This window comes from Sprattus sprattus, assembly GCF_963457725.1.
Source record: "Sprattus sprattus genome assembly, chromosome: 1".
NCBI classification, from domain to species: Eukaryota; Metazoa; Chordata; class Actinopteri; order Clupeiformes; family Clupeidae; genus Sprattus; species Sprattus sprattus.
The window spans coordinates 24,659,606-24,680,461 of NC_137920.1; the positions used below are offsets into that span (position 1 = coordinate 24,659,606).

The 20,856-nt window shown below is 42.4% G+C and overlaps 3 protein-coding genes across 5 annotated transcripts in view; 2 read left to right on the forward strand and 1 right to left on the reverse strand.

Moving 5' to 3' along the window:
• The window catches only part of kif16ba (kinesin family member 16Ba), a 33,590-nt gene extending 27,282 nt beyond the window's left edge, over nt 1-6,308 (forward strand). The window contains exons 26-30 of the mRNA XM_080834450.1: nt 349-399; nt 2,001-2,123; nt 2,686-2,775; nt 3,125-3,208; nt 4,312-6,308. Of these exons, the coding sequence (XP_080690576.1) occupies nt 349-399; nt 2,001-2,123; nt 2,686-2,775; nt 3,125-3,208; nt 4,312-4,476 (513 nt within the window). The 3' untranslated portion in view covers nt 4,477-6,308. The remainder of the gene's footprint in view (nt 1-348; nt 400-2,000; nt 2,124-2,685; nt 2,776-3,124; nt 3,209-4,311) is intronic.
• A 47-nt stretch (nt 6,309-6,355) lies between these two features.
• Nucleotides 6,356-11,677, reverse strand: ndufaf5 (NADH:ubiquinone oxidoreductase complex assembly factor 5). 2 transcript variants are annotated; one of them, XM_080834433.1, is made up of 11 exons: nt 11,240-11,677; nt 11,100-11,140; nt 10,862-10,925; nt 10,724-10,771; nt 10,227-10,324; nt 9,889-9,928; nt 8,952-9,149; nt 8,269-8,329; nt 7,966-8,049; nt 7,499-7,581; nt 6,356-6,586 (listed from the first exon to the last, which is right to left on the reverse strand). In XM_080834433.1, the coding sequence occupies exons 1-11, from the start codon at nt 11,543-11,545 to the stop codon at nt 6,500-6,502; spliced, it is 1,110 nt and encodes a 369-aa protein (XP_080690559.1). In that variant the 5' UTR covers nt 11,546-11,677; the 3' UTR covers nt 6,356-6,499. The 2 variants fall into 2 exon arrangements, with proteins under 2 accessions (XP_080690559.1, XP_080690558.1); XM_080834432.1 differs by having other exon boundaries at nt 6,358-6,586; nt 10,227-10,330.
• Nucleotides 11,654-20,625, forward strand: esf1 (ESF1, nucleolar pre-rRNA processing protein, homolog). 2 transcript variants are annotated; one of them, XM_080834415.1, is made up of 14 exons: nt 11,654-11,752; nt 12,399-12,898; nt 13,042-13,436; nt 13,771-13,884; nt 14,355-14,470; nt 14,895-15,047; nt 15,333-15,447; nt 16,036-16,201; nt 16,566-16,736; nt 17,356-17,480; nt 17,869-17,959; nt 18,335-18,429; nt 18,570-18,719; nt 20,070-20,625. In XM_080834415.1, exons 2-14 carry the CDS (start codon nt 12,433-12,435, stop codon nt 20,379-20,381), a joined length of 2,469 nt encoding a protein of 822 aa, XP_080690541.1. In that variant the 5' UTR covers nt 11,654-11,752; nt 12,399-12,432; the 3' UTR covers nt 20,382-20,625. The 2 variants fall into 2 exon arrangements, with proteins under 2 accessions (XP_080690541.1, XP_080690540.1); XM_080834414.1 differs by lacking the exon at nt 11,654-11,752 and adding an exon at nt 11,956-12,074.
• Nucleotides 20,626-20,856: the final 231 nt, after the last annotated feature.

A 20,856-nucleotide genomic window follows, 5' to 3' on the forward strand; every position in this document is an offset into this window, starting at 1 on the left:
ATATAGAATACTGATTATGCCTGGCTTAGTGGCTTGGATGGAGTGGTGATGATTCCCTCCTTCTTCTTCTTCTTCTTCTTCTTCTTCTTCTTGTCCTTTCCTTTTAAACACATCAAAAGGTCTCTCTTATGGTTTGGTTCTTCATGTTTCCTTTAATCTCCCAGAAAGGAAAAATAAATGAATGCTTTTTTTTTTTTTTTTTTTTTTTAATCATGCCTGCGTGTGTGCCAAATCCTTGAAAATGGTCTTGTTTGCGCTGGTATGGATTGTGAAGTCTTTCCAAATCTAGCAGTAATAATTGGATAGTAATGAAGTTCTTGATAGATGGTTTGTGGTTTGTTATTGCAGGAGGAGGAGAAGCTGAATAACACAGTTGATCCCAGAAGATTGAAGTATGAGGTATGTTGTCTCAATGGCTTTTTGTTACTTAGTTTTTTCCCCCTGTTAAACCTCAAAAAACAATGAAAGAATCAGTGAAAAAAAAAACATACTCAAATATTAATACTGACATTGCTGATGATAAACAACAGTGGTGTGAAATAGCTCTCAAAACATGTGTGTCTATTGGGTAAAACTCAGAATTGAAAAATGCAAAATACCTCCAGATACAAGTTCGACTTTAAGTTGGGGTAGTGTTTCAGTTCCTCGCAACTTGGAACGGTTCAAAACAAATGTCTATTTTACTAACGGCAAGAAAGACTGTCATATAATTGACATAGTTACAGGCTTTAGTGTTATTTATTTAATTCACCGTTGAGATTATGACCAGAGACGATGGTACCAGGCGTGTTCATTGGCAATACTTCTTAGGCTTCACTGGCAGACTGCTGGGCCAAGGCAACATGTAACAACATCTCCTGGGGCCCACGTATGGGGGAAGTAATATTTCACGACCTTACCGGGGAATATGCCAAGACATATTTAAAAAACAAAATACTTGACATTTAAGATCAATCTCATGATCACTTTCAATTGATCTATTTTTCATTACGGAATGTAGTTGCGTTGATTTATTCACCAACGTGGAATATGGTTGGACTGTGATGAAAGGTGTGACTTGTGTACATTTTATCCATTACTTGTTTTTTCCAAAATTGATGTGGCTTTCATGTCTGGAAATATGGAAATGGAATATTGTTGGAAGATGATGAAAAGTTGTTTGGACTACACGAACGGCAAGATTCTGTTAAAAATGTCATGTTCATGTCATTGAATGTTTAGTTGCCTGTCTCCCTTCACTGTGGGCAGCACCTGGTGAGATGGATGTGTGCAATATTCCTCCTCCATTATACATGGATAAACCCTGGATAAACATAGGGCTCAAAGGAAATTAAAGATTTGTACGAAGAAAAAAAATAATATTCATTTAATAACATGGTAATGAAATGGGCTGTTAATCTTGCCACCCTGGCTTGTCTGTCATTTCTCCCTGCAGAAACATGCGTTAATAAGATGGCCATGCTGTGTTCTTTAGGCAGCCACCCCATGCTGTTATTTCCTGTCTTAATTACCAAATTATCTGGATCAATCATTTAGCTGGATCAATCTTTTACAAGTGTTTGTGTAATTCAATATTGAGGGTATTATGCATGCTAACACGACAGGCAGACGATCATCTAACAACCTCCTCTTCTTTTTCTTCATCTCTCCCTACCGTATTCCCTGCATCTTTCTCCCTCCTTCCCTATTATTCCCTCCCTCCCTCTCTCTCTCTTTTCCTTCCCTCTCACCCACTTTCCATCTCTTCCACATTTGAACTCTTTACCCTCCCTCTCTCTCTCTTTACCTCCCTCTTTCTCTCTACCTCTCTCTCTACCTCCCTCTCTCACTTCATTTCATCACCTTTCCATCTCTTTCCCTCTCTCCACTCTTCCCCTCTCTCTACTCGTTCCCTCTCTCTCTTCTCTTTCCCTCCCTCTCCTCTCCTCTCTTTCCTTCCCTCTCCTCTCCTCTTCCCCTCCATCACGCGGTCGCCTCCATCACGCGGTCCCCTCCATCAGCGGCTGGTGTCGGTCCCTCTGGGCCCGTCCCCCGAGAGCCTCAGGGACCCGGTGAAGGTCAGCATTCCCCGCTACGTGCTGCGGGGCCAGGGCAAAGACGAGCACTTTGAGTTTGAAGTGAAGGTCAGTGCACCGTCCACCCCATCTCTCCATTTTGATGGTTTTTGTTTCAAGAACCATGTGGTAGTAGTTGGCGTGGCAACCAGTGCAAAGATGAGCACTTTGAGCTCTCAGAGTGAAGGTCACCTCATCGTCATCCAAAATCTACTCAAAAAAGAAACGTTGGTACTAAATAACTAAATAATAAATAAACAAACAAGCACCCTTGAGGGAAGGAATACTTGGATTCTCGTGGATGTTTTAGGTTCACCCTGGCTGGCACCTGGGATATGGACATTGATCTCCTTCTCTTGACTCCGCTGACCATCCCCACCAGTGTTATAATGTACATAATGAAAATAATCGATAATCAATACTCTTGCTGGGGTTTGCCAGTTAGTATCACCCCTGTGTTTTAATGAACATGATGAATATAATCGATAATCAATACTCTTGCTGGGGTTTGCCTGTTAGCATGGCTCTCTTGCACTCTTGGGCCTATCGGGGTCTCAGAGCAGGAGCCTGTGGTTGCTCTGACGAGTCTGAATTGCTGAAACGTTCTTTGTTCTGTCTTCCTCGTTAACAGATCACGGTTCTGGATGAGACGTGGACGGTGTTCAGGCGCTACAGCCGGTTTCGCGAGATGCACAAATCCCTCAAGATGAAATATCCTGAGGTGAGTTTTTTTTTTAAAATCATCTTGAAAAATATTTGTAAATGTGTTAGCCTATAGATATCTTATGCTTAACTATATATTTAATATAATATATACACACACACACAAACACACTACACTATAGTGCTGTTGACCCCTGGTTACACCAGAACACCAATATCCGTGTCCGCAGGTCATTCACACACACACACACACTCCACACACTCCACACTCCACACACACACACACACACTCCACACACTCCACACACTCCACACTCCACACTCCACACTCCACACACACACACACACACACACACACACACACACACACACAGGTCATTTATTCATGATCATTATTCATGCTACAGCTGGGCGGTCTTGAGTTCCCTCCCAAAAAGCTCTTCGGGAACCGCGATGAGAGGATGGTGTCTGAGCGACGGAACCATTTAGAGGTACTTTCATAAGCAGTAAACCTTTTTTCCTCTTTATAATCACATCGTGTCACTTGAGAAAATGTGTGTAATGGTGCCATTATCTTCTTTTGTCTTGCCTCTCTGTTATTATATTGTGCTTGTCATTTTCTCCCAGAAACAAACTACCCAATTAAGTTTGATATTTTCTCTTCAGCTTCTTACAAATGTGCACACACCACTTATCTGTTTTCTATTGTGCGCTCTTGCTCTCTATCTTTGACCCTCTTACATAACCTCTGACCCCATATCTCTCTCTTTCACACGCCACTGTCTCTATCGCTCTCTCTCTCGCTCCTTCTTTCACACTCCAGTCTCTCTCCCCTTCTCTTGTTTCGTGTCTGACACACTTATCGCACCCTCTTTCTCACACACACACTTTCACTCTCCTTTCCTTCACTCCATATGCTACTCTCTATGTCACTCCCTCTGCGTTTCTCTCTCTCTCTTTCATTCTTAAGCAGTAACCTTTTTTCCTCTTTATAATCACGTCGTGTCATTTGAGAAAATGTGTGTAATGGTGCCATTATCTTCTTTTGTCTTGCCTCTCTGTTATTATATTGTGCTTGTCATTTTCTCCCGGAAACAAACTACCCAATTAAGTTTGATATTTTCTCTTCAGCTTCTTACAAATGTGCACACACCACTTATCTGTTTTCTATTGTGCGCTCTTGCTCTCTCTCTTTAACCCTCTTACATAACCTCTGACCACGTATCTCTCTCTTTCACACGCCACTGTCTCTATCGCTCTCTCTCTCGCTCCTTCTTTCACACTCCAGTCTCTCTCCCCTTCTCTTGTTTCGCGTCTGACACTCCTCTCGTCCATTCTGCCTCTCCATCCCCTCACACTTTCTTTCTTTATCGCACCCTCTTTCTCACACACACACTTTCACTCTCCTTTCCTTCACTCCATATGCTACTCTCTATGTCACTCCCTCTGCGTTTCTCTCTCTCTCTTTCATTCTTTCTGAATCTATCTCTTTCTCTTTGTTCCTCCATTATCCTCTGTGTCTCTCTATCTTTCCCTCACTCTCTCTCTCACACTCACTCACTTACTCATTCTCACTATTTGTCTCTGCCCCCAGTGCTACCTGAGGAACTTCTTCCGGGTCATGATGTCGCCCTCCTCCTCCTCCTCCCCACTTAAGTCACTGGAGGGCGAGGTGCACCTGTCCAAGCACGCCGTCTGCGACATCTCCCCCTTCTTCAAGAAGGGCGTCTTCGACTACAGCAGTCACGGTACTGGCTGACCCGACCCCGCTCCAGAAAAGAAGCAAAGAGAAAGAGAGAGAGACAGGCCCAGACAGCGAATCGGAACCAGGAAGAGAGCGGAGGATTGGATCGCAGAGATAAAGAGAGGATGAAAAGGATGGTTGTTAATGATAGGCCCTCCCCAAAGAAAAGGAAAAAAGGAAAACATACATAGTGCCTTCCTCTGGTACCAGGGTGCCATGTGAGCTACGTCCACCAACCATGCAAGGGCAAAGGGGACGACTTAAGCTTAGCTGCATTAACTGATGCATTCGCCTAACTAGCAGCGAACAATAAGGTGAGCTTCGGTTCAGGTGAGACAAAGAAAGAGAACTTTAAAAGAACCAAAGGTTAAGAATAGAAAAAAGTGCCCCTTTGACTGTTCCCTTCACAGAAAGGGAGGCTTTAACATTTTTTGCTGCATAATGAAGCGGTTTCCTGTCAGATATCATGTTGTAAGAAAATAAGTCACTTAAGTATGGCGCCAGGACTGAATGGGCAGTGAAGGAACACCACAGTGGGTGAAGTGCTCCACCTATCTCGACTTCCACCAATACTGCATGACTTAAGACTTTGGATTTAAATAAGACTGGGATACTATCAGCGCCTTGTGACTTTAATGATCATGCGTCACACTAACTGTCGAAGCTAAGAACTTGTCTAATTCTCAGAAACCAGTTGCTGCTATTCTAATTCTAATGGTTGTGTTCCTGAAGAAACAGAAGATCTCCCAAATAAGGCATTGTATCCTGCCTAGTATGCCAACGCTTGATGTGGTGCAATAATAGTTCTTTTACAGTCTATAACAATGTATGTTAAAATCATCAGATGTCGCCGTTTGATTAGTACACAATCGACAGGAGATCATGGCCATTTTAAATTTTTCGGTTTGACTAAATACATCAGAAACACAACTCCATTCTTCGCCAGGTTAATAGTCCACGCATCCAACGGACACAATAGTCAGCGTTTGCATGGCCGATGGGAAACCAATAGTAATAGGAACATCTTTTCATTACCAGTAACAGCCTTCGTGAAATACATTACTTCATTGTACAGCCTAGGAATCGATGTTAAGTTAATTGCCAGGGTGTCATGGAGTAAACGGGTTTACTTCGGTCTTCCTCCAACTCTGAAAACATCAGCTCCCGTGGTCGCTGTTGAGACACGGAAATGTACTGTAGCTAATGATTTTAATTCTCAAACAACAAAAAGAGTATGCAGTAAATAGGCCAGGAGTCTGAGCCTAGATGCTAGTTTTGTAAGAGTTTTTGTTTGTTTATTCACAAGACAAATAGTCACGTTTCACCAAAATACACACACACTTCTTAAGACAAGTGTTTTACCTTTAAGAGTAGTCCAACATTGCCTGTACAGCCACCTAGCACTGAGCACTCTTGTAGAAGCCATACGCTCATAGAATGTATATTTTGAAGAGGAATACGTGTAGTATTCAGTTTGTATAACGGACTGCATGTAATCACGAGGTGAAAGGGCATAAAGGGATTGTATTTTCAAAGCACTTTTTCTGTTCTTTTCGTTTTAATGAATACTTGTTACTTGTGGGATGGGTTAAGTTTGTGCATAGCCTGAATTTCCTGAATTATGTTTATGAATTTCTTTTTGTCTTGTTGTTGATGTAAGCATTAGTGATAAATAGTTCTGCTCGTTTTTTTATAGATACTGTTTAATACTTGTTAGGGGTAATACGTTTTATCATTGGTTGTACATATTGCTTTGCTTAACTAACAGATTTTCACAACGGCAACATTGTATTTGTACATCTGTTTGTTATATCATTGTAGTTTCATTAAAAGAGAAACAAACTGGCCATTGGGTTACTACATTGAGCATTTATTGACGATTTGAATTTCTTTACAAGTGTACAGGTTTTCGTTTAATATTACATTGAGTACATTTAAACCTCCATGTTATCTATAACAATGAATGTACAGGGAATACCTTACCTAAACACCCACACACACTCTCTGACACACACACACACACACACACATACACTGCCTATGACTTTTGGTCTGGTGCCATTGTGCCAATCTTGGACAGGTCTGCGAATGATACGTTAGCTGAGCCTCTCTTGGCAGGCTTGGCCTGTGAACACACACAGAGGAGACCAACCATCAGCAAAGGTATACAAAAACAAACATGTATGATTCAAAATGCATATAAATTAGATACATGTTATATACATAGGTTGTTTAAAACATTTAAAGAATGGGTGGGTGAGTTGAGCAGTGGGAACAACAGAGGTGGAGGTAATTTCTCTCTAGCTCTCTCTCTCTCTCTCATAGAGTCTGAACACCCCCTTGGGATTCACAAGAAATCTGGAGCGTATTCCAAGCCCATGGTGTAGTGTCCAACCATATACATGGAGACCCAACTCTTCAGAGAGCACCTCCCTTCCTAACTGGCACCTTGGCTTAACTTGCACTTAAGCAGTGACAGGCCCGCACTTCTTTTTCCTTCTATGTCGTTTTCAATTTTTTTGAAAAAAATAAGCAGTATTTATTGTTACACCAGGTTTTATTGCTCTTAGCTTGATTGTTCTCTCCCTTGTATGTCGCTTTGGACAAAAGCGTCTGCTAAATGACTAAATGTAAATGTAAATGAATCCCCCCTGGTGCAGTACGTGGAAATGTGTACTCCCATGAGACCACAGAATACCAGGTTTAACATTTTCGTTGGGTTTCTCCTCCGATAGCCTTGGGCAACATTCACCAAAATCCCAGAGTTTACGGCGAAGTAAGCTAAGAAAGCCACAAGTTAAACGCTTTTTCACACCAACTTCATCAGTATGGAAAATCCCCACTAGGAGTTTGGTAGCCCCGGTTTAGGATTATAAACATTAAAAGCTTACAGAGTTGAAGGAAGGTTGTGAGGAGAATAGAAATAGTGAGACAGAGGAAGCTGGTGATTAGAGCAAAGCATGACAAGACACAGACAGACAGACAGACAGACAGAGGTGAGATGAGGAGCGGGTAAGACGAGATGGTCCATTGATACCTGAGACTCGTGGGGTTTCCAGCCAATCATGTGAAGGACCTCGATGGTGGCTGGGACGGTGCCGTCCTCATTCCCATACATCTCTGTGGGGGACAAAAATTAACCCACGTTCACAAGGAATTATTATCCAGCTGTCTTCAAAAAGGAAGGCTTAGCCAAACATTTTATAATGGGAAATTGGTCTGGGTGAACCGTCCCTTTATATTAAAGTTCAATTAACTAGTGTGACTTCACAGCTGCACTTTAGCTAACTCATAATGTGGATCTGCTATGCAGAATCACACTGGACCATTACTGCAAATTGTGTCCCTAAAGAGTTGATGCATACAAATTTAGAAAAGTTCCGTAATGAAGGTTACCATCTCATGTGCTCAGCATGTGATGTCACAGTACTAAAGTCAGTCAAAAAGGAGAAGGCCTACCATAAAAGGTAATGTGTTAGCGTTTATGTTGCCAGGCAACCTCACCCTTGTAGATAGCCGCCGCTGCTAACAGGGTGTCTCTATGGATCATCGGCTTCCTGTTCCAGGCACAGTTGCTTTCTCCCATTCCTTGAAGACCAATAATAACAACCAGTGTTATTAAACTTTTTAACCACTAGAAATGTCACTATACATTATCTGAATGTCTCTGTCATCAACTTAATTCCCATACCACAATTATTCAACCGTCCATTCTCCAAAAAGACAATAACAACTACAAACAAACATTTAAAACGGGAAAGTTGATCTGAGGTGAAGCAATATGCTCCTAGCATTTGAACCGGTTACCTTGCAAGTCCTTCATGACCTCAAGCATTCCTGGGAAGTGGACCTGGATTTCATCAATGTCCTGTAAAACAAAAATTAGATATGACCACGGAGTAATGAAGCCAAAACACAGACACGCTGTAGCTACATACAGCATATCAACACATACAATGAACTGGTGACAGTATTAAATGGGAAAATTAAGTCAAAGTTGTTAAATGTTAAGATGTGTAATGCCATGATGACATGAACTGCGTTTTGCAATTCTGATTGCTAAAAGAAAACTTTAAGTCTACAAACAAGCACTAGAGCTTCAGCGAATTGAGTAGAACTTGAGTAGTCAGTCACATATGCTTGGACTTTTAATCAGTAAGGGATGATTTTGGCCCAGTGAGTAATCAGTTTGAAATGATTTAGGTGATGACAAAGAGGTCACAAGAGTTTCCCACCTTCTAGTCTCTCTACCATTTCACCATGATATTATAATTATTATTATTATTATTATTATTATGACTGTATCACTATCACGCTCAAGCTCTCTAGAGGAATCCTGAGGTAATCAAAATGCAGGGCTCCATTCCATTCCATCCCCAATCACCTATCAACTTAGTAGTAGCACTCTAGATAGTTGATGATACCCTATCTCCTGACCAATAGGGTAACGGGACGATCACACTACAGAAGCCCCTATCCAGAGCTCGTACCACGGTTAGCATGTTGAAGCCCGCTTGGCCCATCAGGTTGCCCAGGTCGGTGACGGCCGTGTAGGGGGAGATGTGGGGAGCGAACCCCCCCTCACGCTCCAACTCAGCCAGCTGCAGGGAGCATCGCAGCTCGTACAGGGTCTCCCCCCCGATCATCGCCCCGATGAACACACCGTCAGGCTTCAGAACCTGATGGATCTGAGAGGGGAGAGAAGACAGAGAGATGGAGTAGTGGAAATAGGGAGAGGTATAGATAAAGGGACAGTTTGAGAGAGAGAGAGTGGGCGTTGGGTACAGTTAGAGAGAGAGAGAGAGAGAGAGATGGAGAAAGAGAGAGAGAGGAACAGTTAGACAGAGAGAGAGAAGGAGATAGAGAAAGAGGAAAACATTGTAACAGAGTGTATGAGAGAGGAGAGAAGTGGTGAGACAGGAAGGGACGGAGACATGGGAGCGAGAGAGCAAAGAGAGGGGGAGATATGGGGGGGGGGGGATATGGAAGAGAGTGAGAGGAGGAGAGAGAGTTATAATAAGAGACGGGGGATTAGGGAGATCTGGACAAAACGGCAAGCTTTATCAAGAGTTACTGCAAACAAATAACACAAAGATCAGGTTTTCATTTCAGCACCATGAAATTGGATTAGATAGACAGGGTGACTAAGGTTGAGAGGATATTACTGATGAAATCCATGGGATCATGACATTCTCATGGTTAACTATGTGTGAACCACAGATTAGCACCAGATGAACAACGCAGTTGGTCAATTCTGCCTGCCTTTAGTCATTATAACTCAAGGGCGCTATCTACTGTTCACAAATGGCTGTACACTTCTCATACTCCCGAACATGGACATTCCACACTGACTGGCCTTGCATATACATAACAATGTAATAACTCAAATTGACTAATACCACTGAACCAACCAATGAAATGACGTACCTGTCGTAAAGCACCAGGAAGGTCATTGATCCAGTGCAGGCTGAAACAGAGGGACATTTATTACCTGTCGACCAACTCAGTCCGGCAGTAAGACCGGTTTGGATGAACTCCACTAAAAGTGTTGCCTTATTTATCATGTAACATAAGTGCCTTTCAATCCAGCTAACTTTCAGTAAGTTAAGACGTATTGAACTTACAACACAATAGCCAATAAATTCTAATCTATTGTTAAACAAAATGCTCAAAATAAGACTTTCAGTCAACTTAAAATGTATTTTCCCCTGCTTGTGTTGGTTGTTTTAACTAAGCACTAAGGTTATTTGAGAACGGTGCATTACCTTAAACTGCTGACAACCAGATCAAAAGTGTTGTCTTTAAATGGCAGGTACTCCTCATCGGCCAGGACGCAGTGAGTGGGCATCTCACTCTGCCTCTGCTGCCTCTGCGGGACATGATGAGGGGTCCATCAGTGATCTTAATGTCCTGACTAGCTTAAATTCAATAACATTTGATTCATTTATTTAGCGCCATTATATGTCGACATTGTGTCAAGGTGCTCTAGGAGGCCTGAACCGATGGCCTTGAGTAGAACCAAGCTCAAAAAGGGGGGACCCATCTGCCTGAGGTCAGAGAGGTCAAACGTGACATACAAATGTGAAAAAAAAAGACTTTGCTGAGTGCATGATCTGATATAACCCCTCTTGCCACTAGGCAGGCTGATATAAAATCACAATACTATGTACATTAAAACAATCCAGGTTTTAATGAACATGCTTTTGTGAGCATATGATGCACAAAAAGCAGAAAAACACAGAGCAGAAACTAGCTTACTCACCAATGACTTGCTACATATGTCGGTAAGGAAGAACCGTTCAACTACATCCTGAAAAAGATGTGACAAAATACAAGGTGTTATAAATCAGACATTTTAAAAATAGAGATGAGGTGATGTTTATCTTGCTGTAGTTGTTACCTTGCTCAAATTCTCAGCAATGTAACTTTTTCCACAGCCAACATCTAATGCCAAAGGAAAGGTCCTACAAACAACAACGGTCACTTTATAAAACGGCATACAACAATATATAGTTGAACATATGTATTATTTCCTGATACGCTCTAAACCTGCTCAATCCAGCCAAACGTAGACCAGCATCTAGGTTAATCATAGCACAGTATAGCCAGAAGACGTGTTGCATAAAAAGGTCAGGTACCTTGCAACGTCGTAAACTCTGTCTGCCACTCTGAGTCCAATCTGTTCGGAGACAAGCATCAGAACAAAATGTATAATGTTGTGATTTGTATTTGTCACACTGCTGTATTCATCAGTCATCCAATGTCATGTTAGTGTTACCTCTGCTCTCATGTAATCGTACTGGTCGCCGTCTTGAAGCGATGCTGACCACTTCTTCTGTTTGCGTTTCATAGTCCTGTCAAAGACGTTCATCGCTCCTCCTGGTCTGCCCGAGAGTTGCCTGGCACATCTTAAAGGGGATTGGTATTGCGATTTGGACAAAGTGTGTTCAGGTTTCGCACGTCCAGTTGAAATATGTCTCCGACTGGGTACCCCGGGAAGCGCTGCCACCCTGCTCATGCATGTCCTTAATAGCTGACAAATGCAAGCGTCATTTAAAACACTCTTATGTATCAGCGTATACATGCTAAATCCTTGTGCACTCCGAGGTATGTGGATTAAAAGGAGCCCAGGGAATTAAAGTATCTGCAAATCATCAGAGACTGCGCGACATTACACAAACTATGAGCAGTGTGTTGTGTGTCCGACTTGGTGACCTTTCCGGGGAACAACAACGCGAAACTGTGGAACATGATTTCTCCACGAAGAATACATTTTTTATATCTTATTGGTGTAAGTCTTTTACATTTAGGTGTGAAAATGTCCAAATCTTATAAAGACTCTGTGGAAGTCAAGAATTCGTTTTTTAAAATAATAAATCGAATAAGTATATAATCAAAACATCTCCACTGTTATAGAAATGACTGTTGTATTTTGAACTTCTTGAGTTGCCGTAGAATGTAGAGAACGTGAAACGAGGGCATGTCGGGAAAACACGTGGAGAGAAGTGTATTTTCACGCAGCTGACCCTGCCGTAGTGGGATTTCATTACTGTTTGCAAGCTTTTTAACAACATATATCTCATGTTACCACAAACCTGTGTACAGTATACAAGGTAAGGAATGTTAGCTCAATTAATGTTATGGGAAAATGTGTATGGAAAATATACGGACTGCCAACTACTCATTTTATACTTATCTACAATGTCTGCAGTTTGGCTAGCCTTCCTTAGTTGTTGCCAGCTAATAGTTTACTAAAAAGAAAGCTTGCTCGTCAACCTACAGTATTCGATAATTTTAGGAAATATGAACGTTAGTAAAGACATTGAGAATCGAGGTATTAAAGACAAATTGTGTGTAATTGTGATCTGACCAGGCTAACGGGACTTTCAACATATCTGGTATGAGATATCTAAGTTAGCCTTGTTTTGTTGTTGCAGGGAATTTAGCAAGCACTAAAACAGAACCACAGACATGGCTTCCGAGAACAACCAGGGTGGCGATGACGACCGCTTTCTGAAGGTGAAGAAAGACCCGCGCTTCTGGGAGATGCCTGACAAGGAGCGCAAGATCAAGATTGATAAGCGGTTCCAGTCTATGTTCCACGACGACCGGTTCAAACTGAAATATACCGTCGACAAGCGTGGTCGACCGGTTAACCACACCTCGTCTGAGGATCTGAAGCGCTTCTACAAACTGTCAGACTCTGATTTCTCCGATGCTGAGCTGGAGAAACAAGATGGAAAGAAAAAGAAAGAGAAGAAGAAGAAAAAGAAGGCACCCAAAGTAGAGTCACAGGAGATTCAAGACGAAGAGGTGGAGGAAGAAGAGGATAAAGATGTAAAGACTTTAAAGAAAGACAAGAAAAAGTCCAAACCAAAAGACACCCCACTCGTCATAACGGTGCAGCCACCTAGAGGCGTTAAAGTCTACGAGGAAGGTAAGTGCTGGAATTGGTGAGAGTGGTGTGAGATTGTACGCCAATGGGGCAAGGTAGTAGATTGCCTCTTTCTGTGTCAAAGTAATGACGGACTAGAGGTGTGAAGGCATTTTAAAGCAGGTCATTGCTATTCTTTTTGACAGGCGAGGAGGAGGAGGAGCCAAGTGAAAAACAACAACATGAAGAAGAAGAAGAAGAAGAAGGAGATGATGATTCTGGTGATGATGATATAGAGGGGGGTGTATCAGAAGGTAGTGTGGAGGAAAGGGAGGGTGAAGAGGATGACGAAGAGGAGGACGAGGATGATGATGACGAAGAAGAAGATGATGATGACGAAGACACAGGTTCTGAGTCTGAGGTTGATAGCGACAGTGACAGCGGCAGTGACAGCGGCCCTGATCTGGCCAGAGGGAAAGGCAACGTGGAGACCAGCTCAGACGAAGATGAAGATGACGTGGAGGACATCCTCCGTCGCGAGCAAGAGGAGATCGTTCACGACTGGGGCGAGATGTGGAAGGATGCCCCTCGTGCTGATGAGGTGAGAGAATATATATTGATCTGCACATATAAACACACACACACACACACACGTGATCTCAAACAACACACACACAAACATATCAGGCTCATAACATCCTAAAAGCATTTATAATTATTACTTTTAGATTACCCATTTCAGTATTCATGTGTTCAACACTGTCATGTAAGGAGAAACCTCTTGTTTAAACCAACCGCCGATCAGTCAGTAGTTCATCCCTTCATTTAAAGTTGTCAGCAAAACTGCTACTTGTGTATGGAAGTGGAGCAAATTTCCTTAGATTCTAAATACAGGATTTTTTGTTTGTTTGTTTGTCCTCCCTGTTTTGTTGAAGCTGTCCAGACGGCTGGCGGTGTGCAACATGAATTGGGACCGGATGAAGGCCAAAGACCTGCTGGCCCTGTTCAACTCCTTCAAGCCCAAAGATGGCGTGATCCTCTCTGTGAAGGTAGTGTTTGTGTGGAGCAGCACATTCAGTGCAAAGACACAGTTTTATCCCAGTGAAATACTGCAATAATACAATACAGTAATATTATAAAATATGTGAATCATCTGGACTGTAAATCATTCGAGGCTAAAGTGTCTAGTTGTTGACAGGTATGTTTTTGATGGTAGATTATTACAGATATTCTAGAGCACAGACATATATCCTTGTTTGTTCTGCAGACAGATTCATGTATTCTTATGGTAACATAATAGCTGTCCTTACAACTGGGCATTCAGTGTATGTCAGTGAGATATACTATATAGTTATTCAAGCTGTGAGGGGGTTCTTTTTCAGTTAATTTCTTAAGATACCCTGATTTAAAGCATTATCAGACAACACACCACTGCCTCTTAAACTCAAAAAGCCCTGTCACATTCGCGCTTGTACACATTGGAAACAAACCCACTGAATGTTTTCCCTCCCCGCTCCAGATTTACCCGTCTGAGTTTGGGAAGGAGCGCATTCACGCCGAACAGACCCAGGGCCCTATGGAGCTCACGGCGCTCCCAGAAGACTTTGACGACGACGCCGACACGGAAGAGAAAAAGTAACGATGCCAAACACAGGCTTAGTAGTTTTCGAATAGTCCTTGCATTGTCTTGTTTTCAGGGCTCACTCATAGAATGGTTAAAGAACAAAAATCATCAAAGTAGAGTAGAACCACACAAAGTGTGTGTGTGTACACTATTTCATTAATTGTGTGTGTGTGTGTGTACACCATTTCATTAATTGTGTGTGTGTGTGTGTACACCATTTCATTAATTATGTGTGTGTGTGTACACTATTTCATTAATTGTGTGTGTGTGTGTGTGTGTGTGTGTTTGTGTACACCATTTCATTAATTGTGTGTGTGTACACTATTTCATTAATTGTTTGTGTGTGTGTGCGTGTGTGTGCGTGTGTGTGTGTGTGTGTGTGTGTGTGTGTGTGTTTATTCCCATTTCAATCACTTCATGTGTGTGGCTCTACAGGTTGTACAGAGAGCGGATCAGAGACTACCAGTTCAAACGTCTGCGGTACTACTACGCTCTGGTGGAGTGTGACACGGTGGCGACGGCAACGAAGGTCTACGAGGAGTGTGACGGCTTCGAGTACGAGAGCAGCTGCTCCACCCTGGACCTGCGGTGAGCAGAAAGAATCTTCTCTCGTCACCTGAGTTTGAACTGCGTCATTGTTGTCTTGTTTTACATTAAAATGATTGATGTAAACATACTATATTTGAATTTCTCTGTTTGGTCCTGCTCCCATAGTCAAAGTTTGATAACAAATTTCATCGGTATCATTGAAACATTTTATGATAAACAAATATGGTGATGTTTTAAGTTAAATGTCAACTTATTTTGTTCAGGAGGTTTGAGATATCCGTAGCGTTGGTTTATTCCTTTAATGTTTTTTATTGTGCTGTCCAGGTTTGTTCCAGATGACATGACTTTTGAGGAGGAGCCCACAGACGAGGCTGTTGATGTCGACCTGGCGAGCTACCAGCCCAAAATCTTCAGCTCAACCGCTACCACCACTGCTAAGGTTAGAGCCATACACACACACACACACACACACACACACACTCACACTCACACTCACACTCACACTCACACACACACTCACTCACTCATCTACATCTCTCTGTACACACACAGATTTAGACCTACACATGTATAATCGCATATTGATAGAGTACACATCACACACATTCTCGGTCTCTGCTTCTGTGCCATTCCACCTGAACACACAACCACACACACACACACTCACACACACACTTACACACACTTGCATTTCTCGGTAGTAACATAATGTTTGTGTTGCACATTTCATGTGTTCCATCATTGGACAGCATTTGTTGTTGTATGACGGTTTGCCTGTACCATATATAACGATACTTATGAAATCCTGTGGCCTGTTGAGTTCGTCTTGTTGTATGCTGATATTTATGTGGATTTTGTATATGTAGTATATTAAATGTACAATATATTTATAGGTATATTTGTGTGTGGATTTGGAAATGCTAGTATGTTTATGGTTGTGTGTTGAAACTTTCGTATGAAGATTCTTATGAAGGATTCAAATGCATGGAGTGAAACGTCTGGTGTGCTTGTGTTTGTCTGTGGACAGGTGGAGCTCACCTGGGACGAGACGGACCATGATCGTGTCACGGCTTTCAGCAGGAACTTCAACAAGGACGAGCTGCTGGACATGGACTTCAAGACCTACCTGGCATCCTCAAGCGAGGAAGAGGAGGAGGAAGTGGAAGAGGAGCAAGCTGAGGAAGTCCCCGAGGGTATGCTGAGCTGATAGAGGACATACTAGCAGACTGAACTAGCAGTTCATTTATTAAGACGCCATGAATGTATTTGACCATGACCTTGGCTAATGTTGTTTAGTGAATATAATTATATATTAATAGTGTCATATTTTTAGTGTAATATTTTGTCTGTGCCTCAGTGGAACTTATCATTGAATTAAAGTGGCACAGACACACTCTATTGTTACTATATTGATGACCACTCTCTATTGTTACCATAGTGATGACCACACTCTATTGCTACCATAGTGATGACCATACTGTAATAATACTGATTAGCGATGCAGATATCCTCCATCACCAAATGTCACCTCCTCCTCCTCCTCCTCCTCCTCCTCAGCTCCGGAGCCAGCGGTCGAGAGCAGAGAGGCGCCAGCAAAGGAGAGCAGGAAGAAGAGGAGCAAGGAGGACCAGATCGCCAAGTACCGGGAGCTGCTGCAGGGCATCACGCAGAAGGAGCGCGACAAGGAGCGGGAGCACGATATGGAGATGGAGATCACCTGGGTGCCAGGTGAGGGAGCGAACTGCTCGGATGGACGAGGGGAAAACTGAACAGGGAAGTTGGCGGCACAGGGAAAAAGGTCTGAAGGAAACACTCCCCCTGTGTCTCGTGTGTGTGTGGGTGTGTTTTTATTTTTGTCTTCCGTTTATTCACAAAGTTAAGCCCTTGAAATGCTGGGAAACGAGTGAAATATCCACAGAGTGTTTCAGTGAACACAAAGTGAAAAATTAAAGCTTTTTATTTTACAGCTCCTCCGGACGTTGCCAAAACTTCTTTTGATTTTAATGGTCCACCCAAATGTTCAGAGATCTGATTATTCTTCATATTGACCGCTGCAAAAATATAATGATTTCTGTCATTGGCAACGGTTTTTGTGCTTCTAATTCTAAATTCTAAATCCCGGATAAAAAAAAAGTACTGTACATCCTTTACTTATTAATGATGGATGGTTAGACCTTCTTTGGGGCATCACTGTTGAGAACACTGGTGGTAAGGTTCTGTATAAGACATCTATAGAGTGTTAGTGAGCATTTATAGAGTGTTAATAAACATGTATAGAGTGTTAATAAGCGTTTATAAAGTGAAAATATGCATTTATAAAGTGTTATTAATAATTTGTCTTTATCAGGTCTGAAGGAGAAGACTGAGAAGCTGGTGAAGAAGAAGATGGAAGTGAAGGAGCAACTGACACCATGGGAAGAATACCTGCAGAAGAAGAAAGACAAGAAGATAGAGAAGAGGAAAGCTAAACAGGTTAGCCTTGAAGAAACACTTTTCAGTATTTTTTGGTGAGGGTCTGTGGCCTTACAGGTGTTAAACAGACACACACGCACCTTTACATACGTTTTGTTTTATGCTTTCCATCCTGAAGGACAGAATCTTAAGCAATATTCTTAGCAATAGCAATATTTTGGACGAGGCACAAATATCGTTTATACCCACACTTTTCAATATTTTGTGGTACTATGTCAAAAGGGCTGTGGGCTGACGTGTGCAACACACACACACACACTATGCTTTCCATTCCCAATGACAGAATAATCCTTATTCTTGGGAAACTGGTTCTTTGTTGGAGCAATAGTGAGACATTTTCTCTCTCTCTCTCTCTCCACGCTCAAATCAATCTTCCCCCCCCCCTCAGGAGGCTGCAGAAGCTGAGATCAGCGATGACGAGCTTCCTGCTGACGTTGACTTCAACGACCCCTTCTTCTCCGAGGAGCTCGGCACCACAGGTAAGTGCCCGGCTCTGGGAGCGTAGAGAGAGGGAGAGCACCTCCCTTCCTAACTTGCACTTTGACTTGTTCTTAACTTGCACTTACAGCAGCTACATTCCTGCACTTCTTTTTTCTATCTCTAATGTAAAATAGTATTTATTGTTACACTAGGTCTTTATTGCTCGTAGCTTGACTGTTCTCTCCCTTGTACGTTGCTTTGGACAAAGTGTCTGCTAAATGACTAAATGTAAATGTTAATGGGATGACACGTCAAGTGAGGGCAGAAAGTGATTTGTCCTTCTCGTAATTACTGGTGTGGTTGACAGTAAAACAGACTTACATTTGCGAGTAGCCTTTAAGACCTCTGAACTCCTCATTCTGATTGGCCTACAGCTCTTAATGGCAAAGGCAAGGGCAAGGGCAAGAAGAACAGGAAAGAGGAAGAAGAGAAGACGCCGGAAGAGGAAGAGGAGATTGAGAGGCGGAAGGTGAGGATTGTGTGGACTATGGTTTTGTGTGTAGTCGTGGAAGCTCTAAGCCTTTGTGCCTATGCACCAACATCTGTGCATCTGTGTATTTTTGAAATAAGGATGCATAGCCATGTTCTCACCTGTGTGTGTGTGTTCAGGCTGAGATGGCTCTGTTGATGGATGACGACGAGGACGAGAAGCACAAGCACTTCAACTTTGACAAGATTGTGGAGGAGCAGAACCTGAGCAAGAAGAAGAGGAAGAAGCTGCTGAAGAGCAACACACCGCTGGAGGAGGACAACTTCCAGGTCAGCGACCGTGCTTCATTCCAGATTGTGTGTGTCCGTGTGTGTGTTTGCACATATGTGTGTGTGTTCAGCGACCGTGCTTCATTCCAGATTGTGTGTGTCCGTGTGTGTGTTTGCACATATGTGTGTGTGTTCAGCGACCGTGCTTCATTCCAGATTATGTGTGTCCGTGTGTGTGTTTGCACATATGTGTGTGTGTTCAGCGACCGTGCTTCATTCCAGATTGTGTGTGTCCGCGTGTGTGTTTGCGCATATGTGTGTGTGTGTTCAGCGACCGTGCTTCATTCCAGATTGTGACGTCTACGGAAGCTTAATGCTCTATTAAATTTAAATTTGTATTTAGTTTTAATATGGTAACTGTAGAACTATGCCAAAATTAACATTGCGTACGGAAGCTTCTGTCAGGAAAAAATCCTGAACTCTGCTGAGTTGTTAGAATAACTTAGAATAAAATGACACCAACAAACCAGAGCAAAGTTTATAACAGATCTATTACGCTAAGGCCTTTAGCGGAGAGCAACGGTGTTACACTGCAGTGCAGTGTTACCACTCGTGTCAACTCTGAGCTCTTGCTCCTGGCGCAAGACCATTTATTAGAATTCATAGCATAGGTTACAAAATACATTTTAACCCCTCCTCTGTCCGGAGTTGCCATCTGGGCTCTGTCCTACTAAGATAAGGAACCTTGCTTAATTAAAAACCAACCGTCACAAAAAGTTTAACAGAACACCTGGCCTCATCAATCGCCATTGCAATCTCAATGTAAACATTCATGACATTAGTTTCACAACACATCAGTTGGTTTTCCCAGCGCTGGAGACGAAGTTGTAAATACCTTAACTAAACAATGCCTTTCTAAGATAACTTCAACCCCCTCTCTCAAGAGACAGCATTCCATTGAACAGGACAGAGAAACAGGGCACATAACCAACAGCACAGAACACTTTAGAAAATAGCAGTTATACGAATTTCCTTTAAGTCTAACACTTCATGATAATATTTAATAATTTCCTTCACAGCTTCATGCTTTTAATTTTTTTAATTTAAATATGGTTACTGTAGAACTAGGAATTTAATTAAAATTCCTTTACCCAAAAATGCTGTGGTAAAGGTCAAACACACTGATGGAGGCAATAATAAACTTGTTTTGTTCAATATACATTGTTTTATAACAGTCAAATACGTTATGAACATAAGATGTTTATGCACTTAATGGCATCCATAGTAATGTGTTGAGATTCCCAGTAAAATAGGCACTACAGAACATTGTAGAGTGTTGCCATTGCCCATTTTACTTCCAATTCTGTGATTCTGACTGACATCCCTTCCTCCTCCTCGTGTTTGATACAGATGGACCTGAAGGACCCGCGGTTCGACGCCATGTTCACCTCGCACCTGTATAACCTGGACCCGTCCGAACCGGGCTACAAGAAGACCAAAGCCACACAGAGCTTCCTGGACGAGAAGCAGCGCCGCCGGGAAGAGAAGCAGCAAAAGCAGGAACAGGAAATGACCAAGAAGAAACAGGAAGGGGCGGACGGGAGCGTGCCGACTACATCGACATCCAAGAGGAAAGAGACGGACCCCAATCTGTCTTTACTCATCAAGAACATCAAGAACAAGACGGAACAGTTTCAGGCCCGCAAGAAACAGAAGATGTAATAGAAGGTTCTGTTTAAAAAGGTGGAAAAGCCTTCTGCTTGACTTGGAAAGAGTTGAGAGCAGTACCTTATCATGTACTGTCAAAACTGACTTGATTTACAATTATACCACAAAAACTGTGGTAAAAACCACCCCATCATTCATAAGTGTGCACTAGGACTGTCTCATAACCTCTTCCTGAAATGGAAAACTTTTTGGATACTTGTGGGCGATCCAGCGACTTTCTATGTAAGAGTTTACAGTTTTGAGGCCCCCCCCCCCCCCCATTCATTATCATTAAAAGAGGACTCAGGAAAAAAAGTCACTTTCACAGAAACTGTTAACGTTTTTTATTGTTTGATTCGATACCAATGCACACATTCATGAGTCTGTTGGCACTTGCACACGGGGCGGGTACGACCATATGACAGGCACGTGAAGCAGTTGAATCTCACAGGTATTCTACTACCCTTAGAGCACAGATCACAGGCCAGTC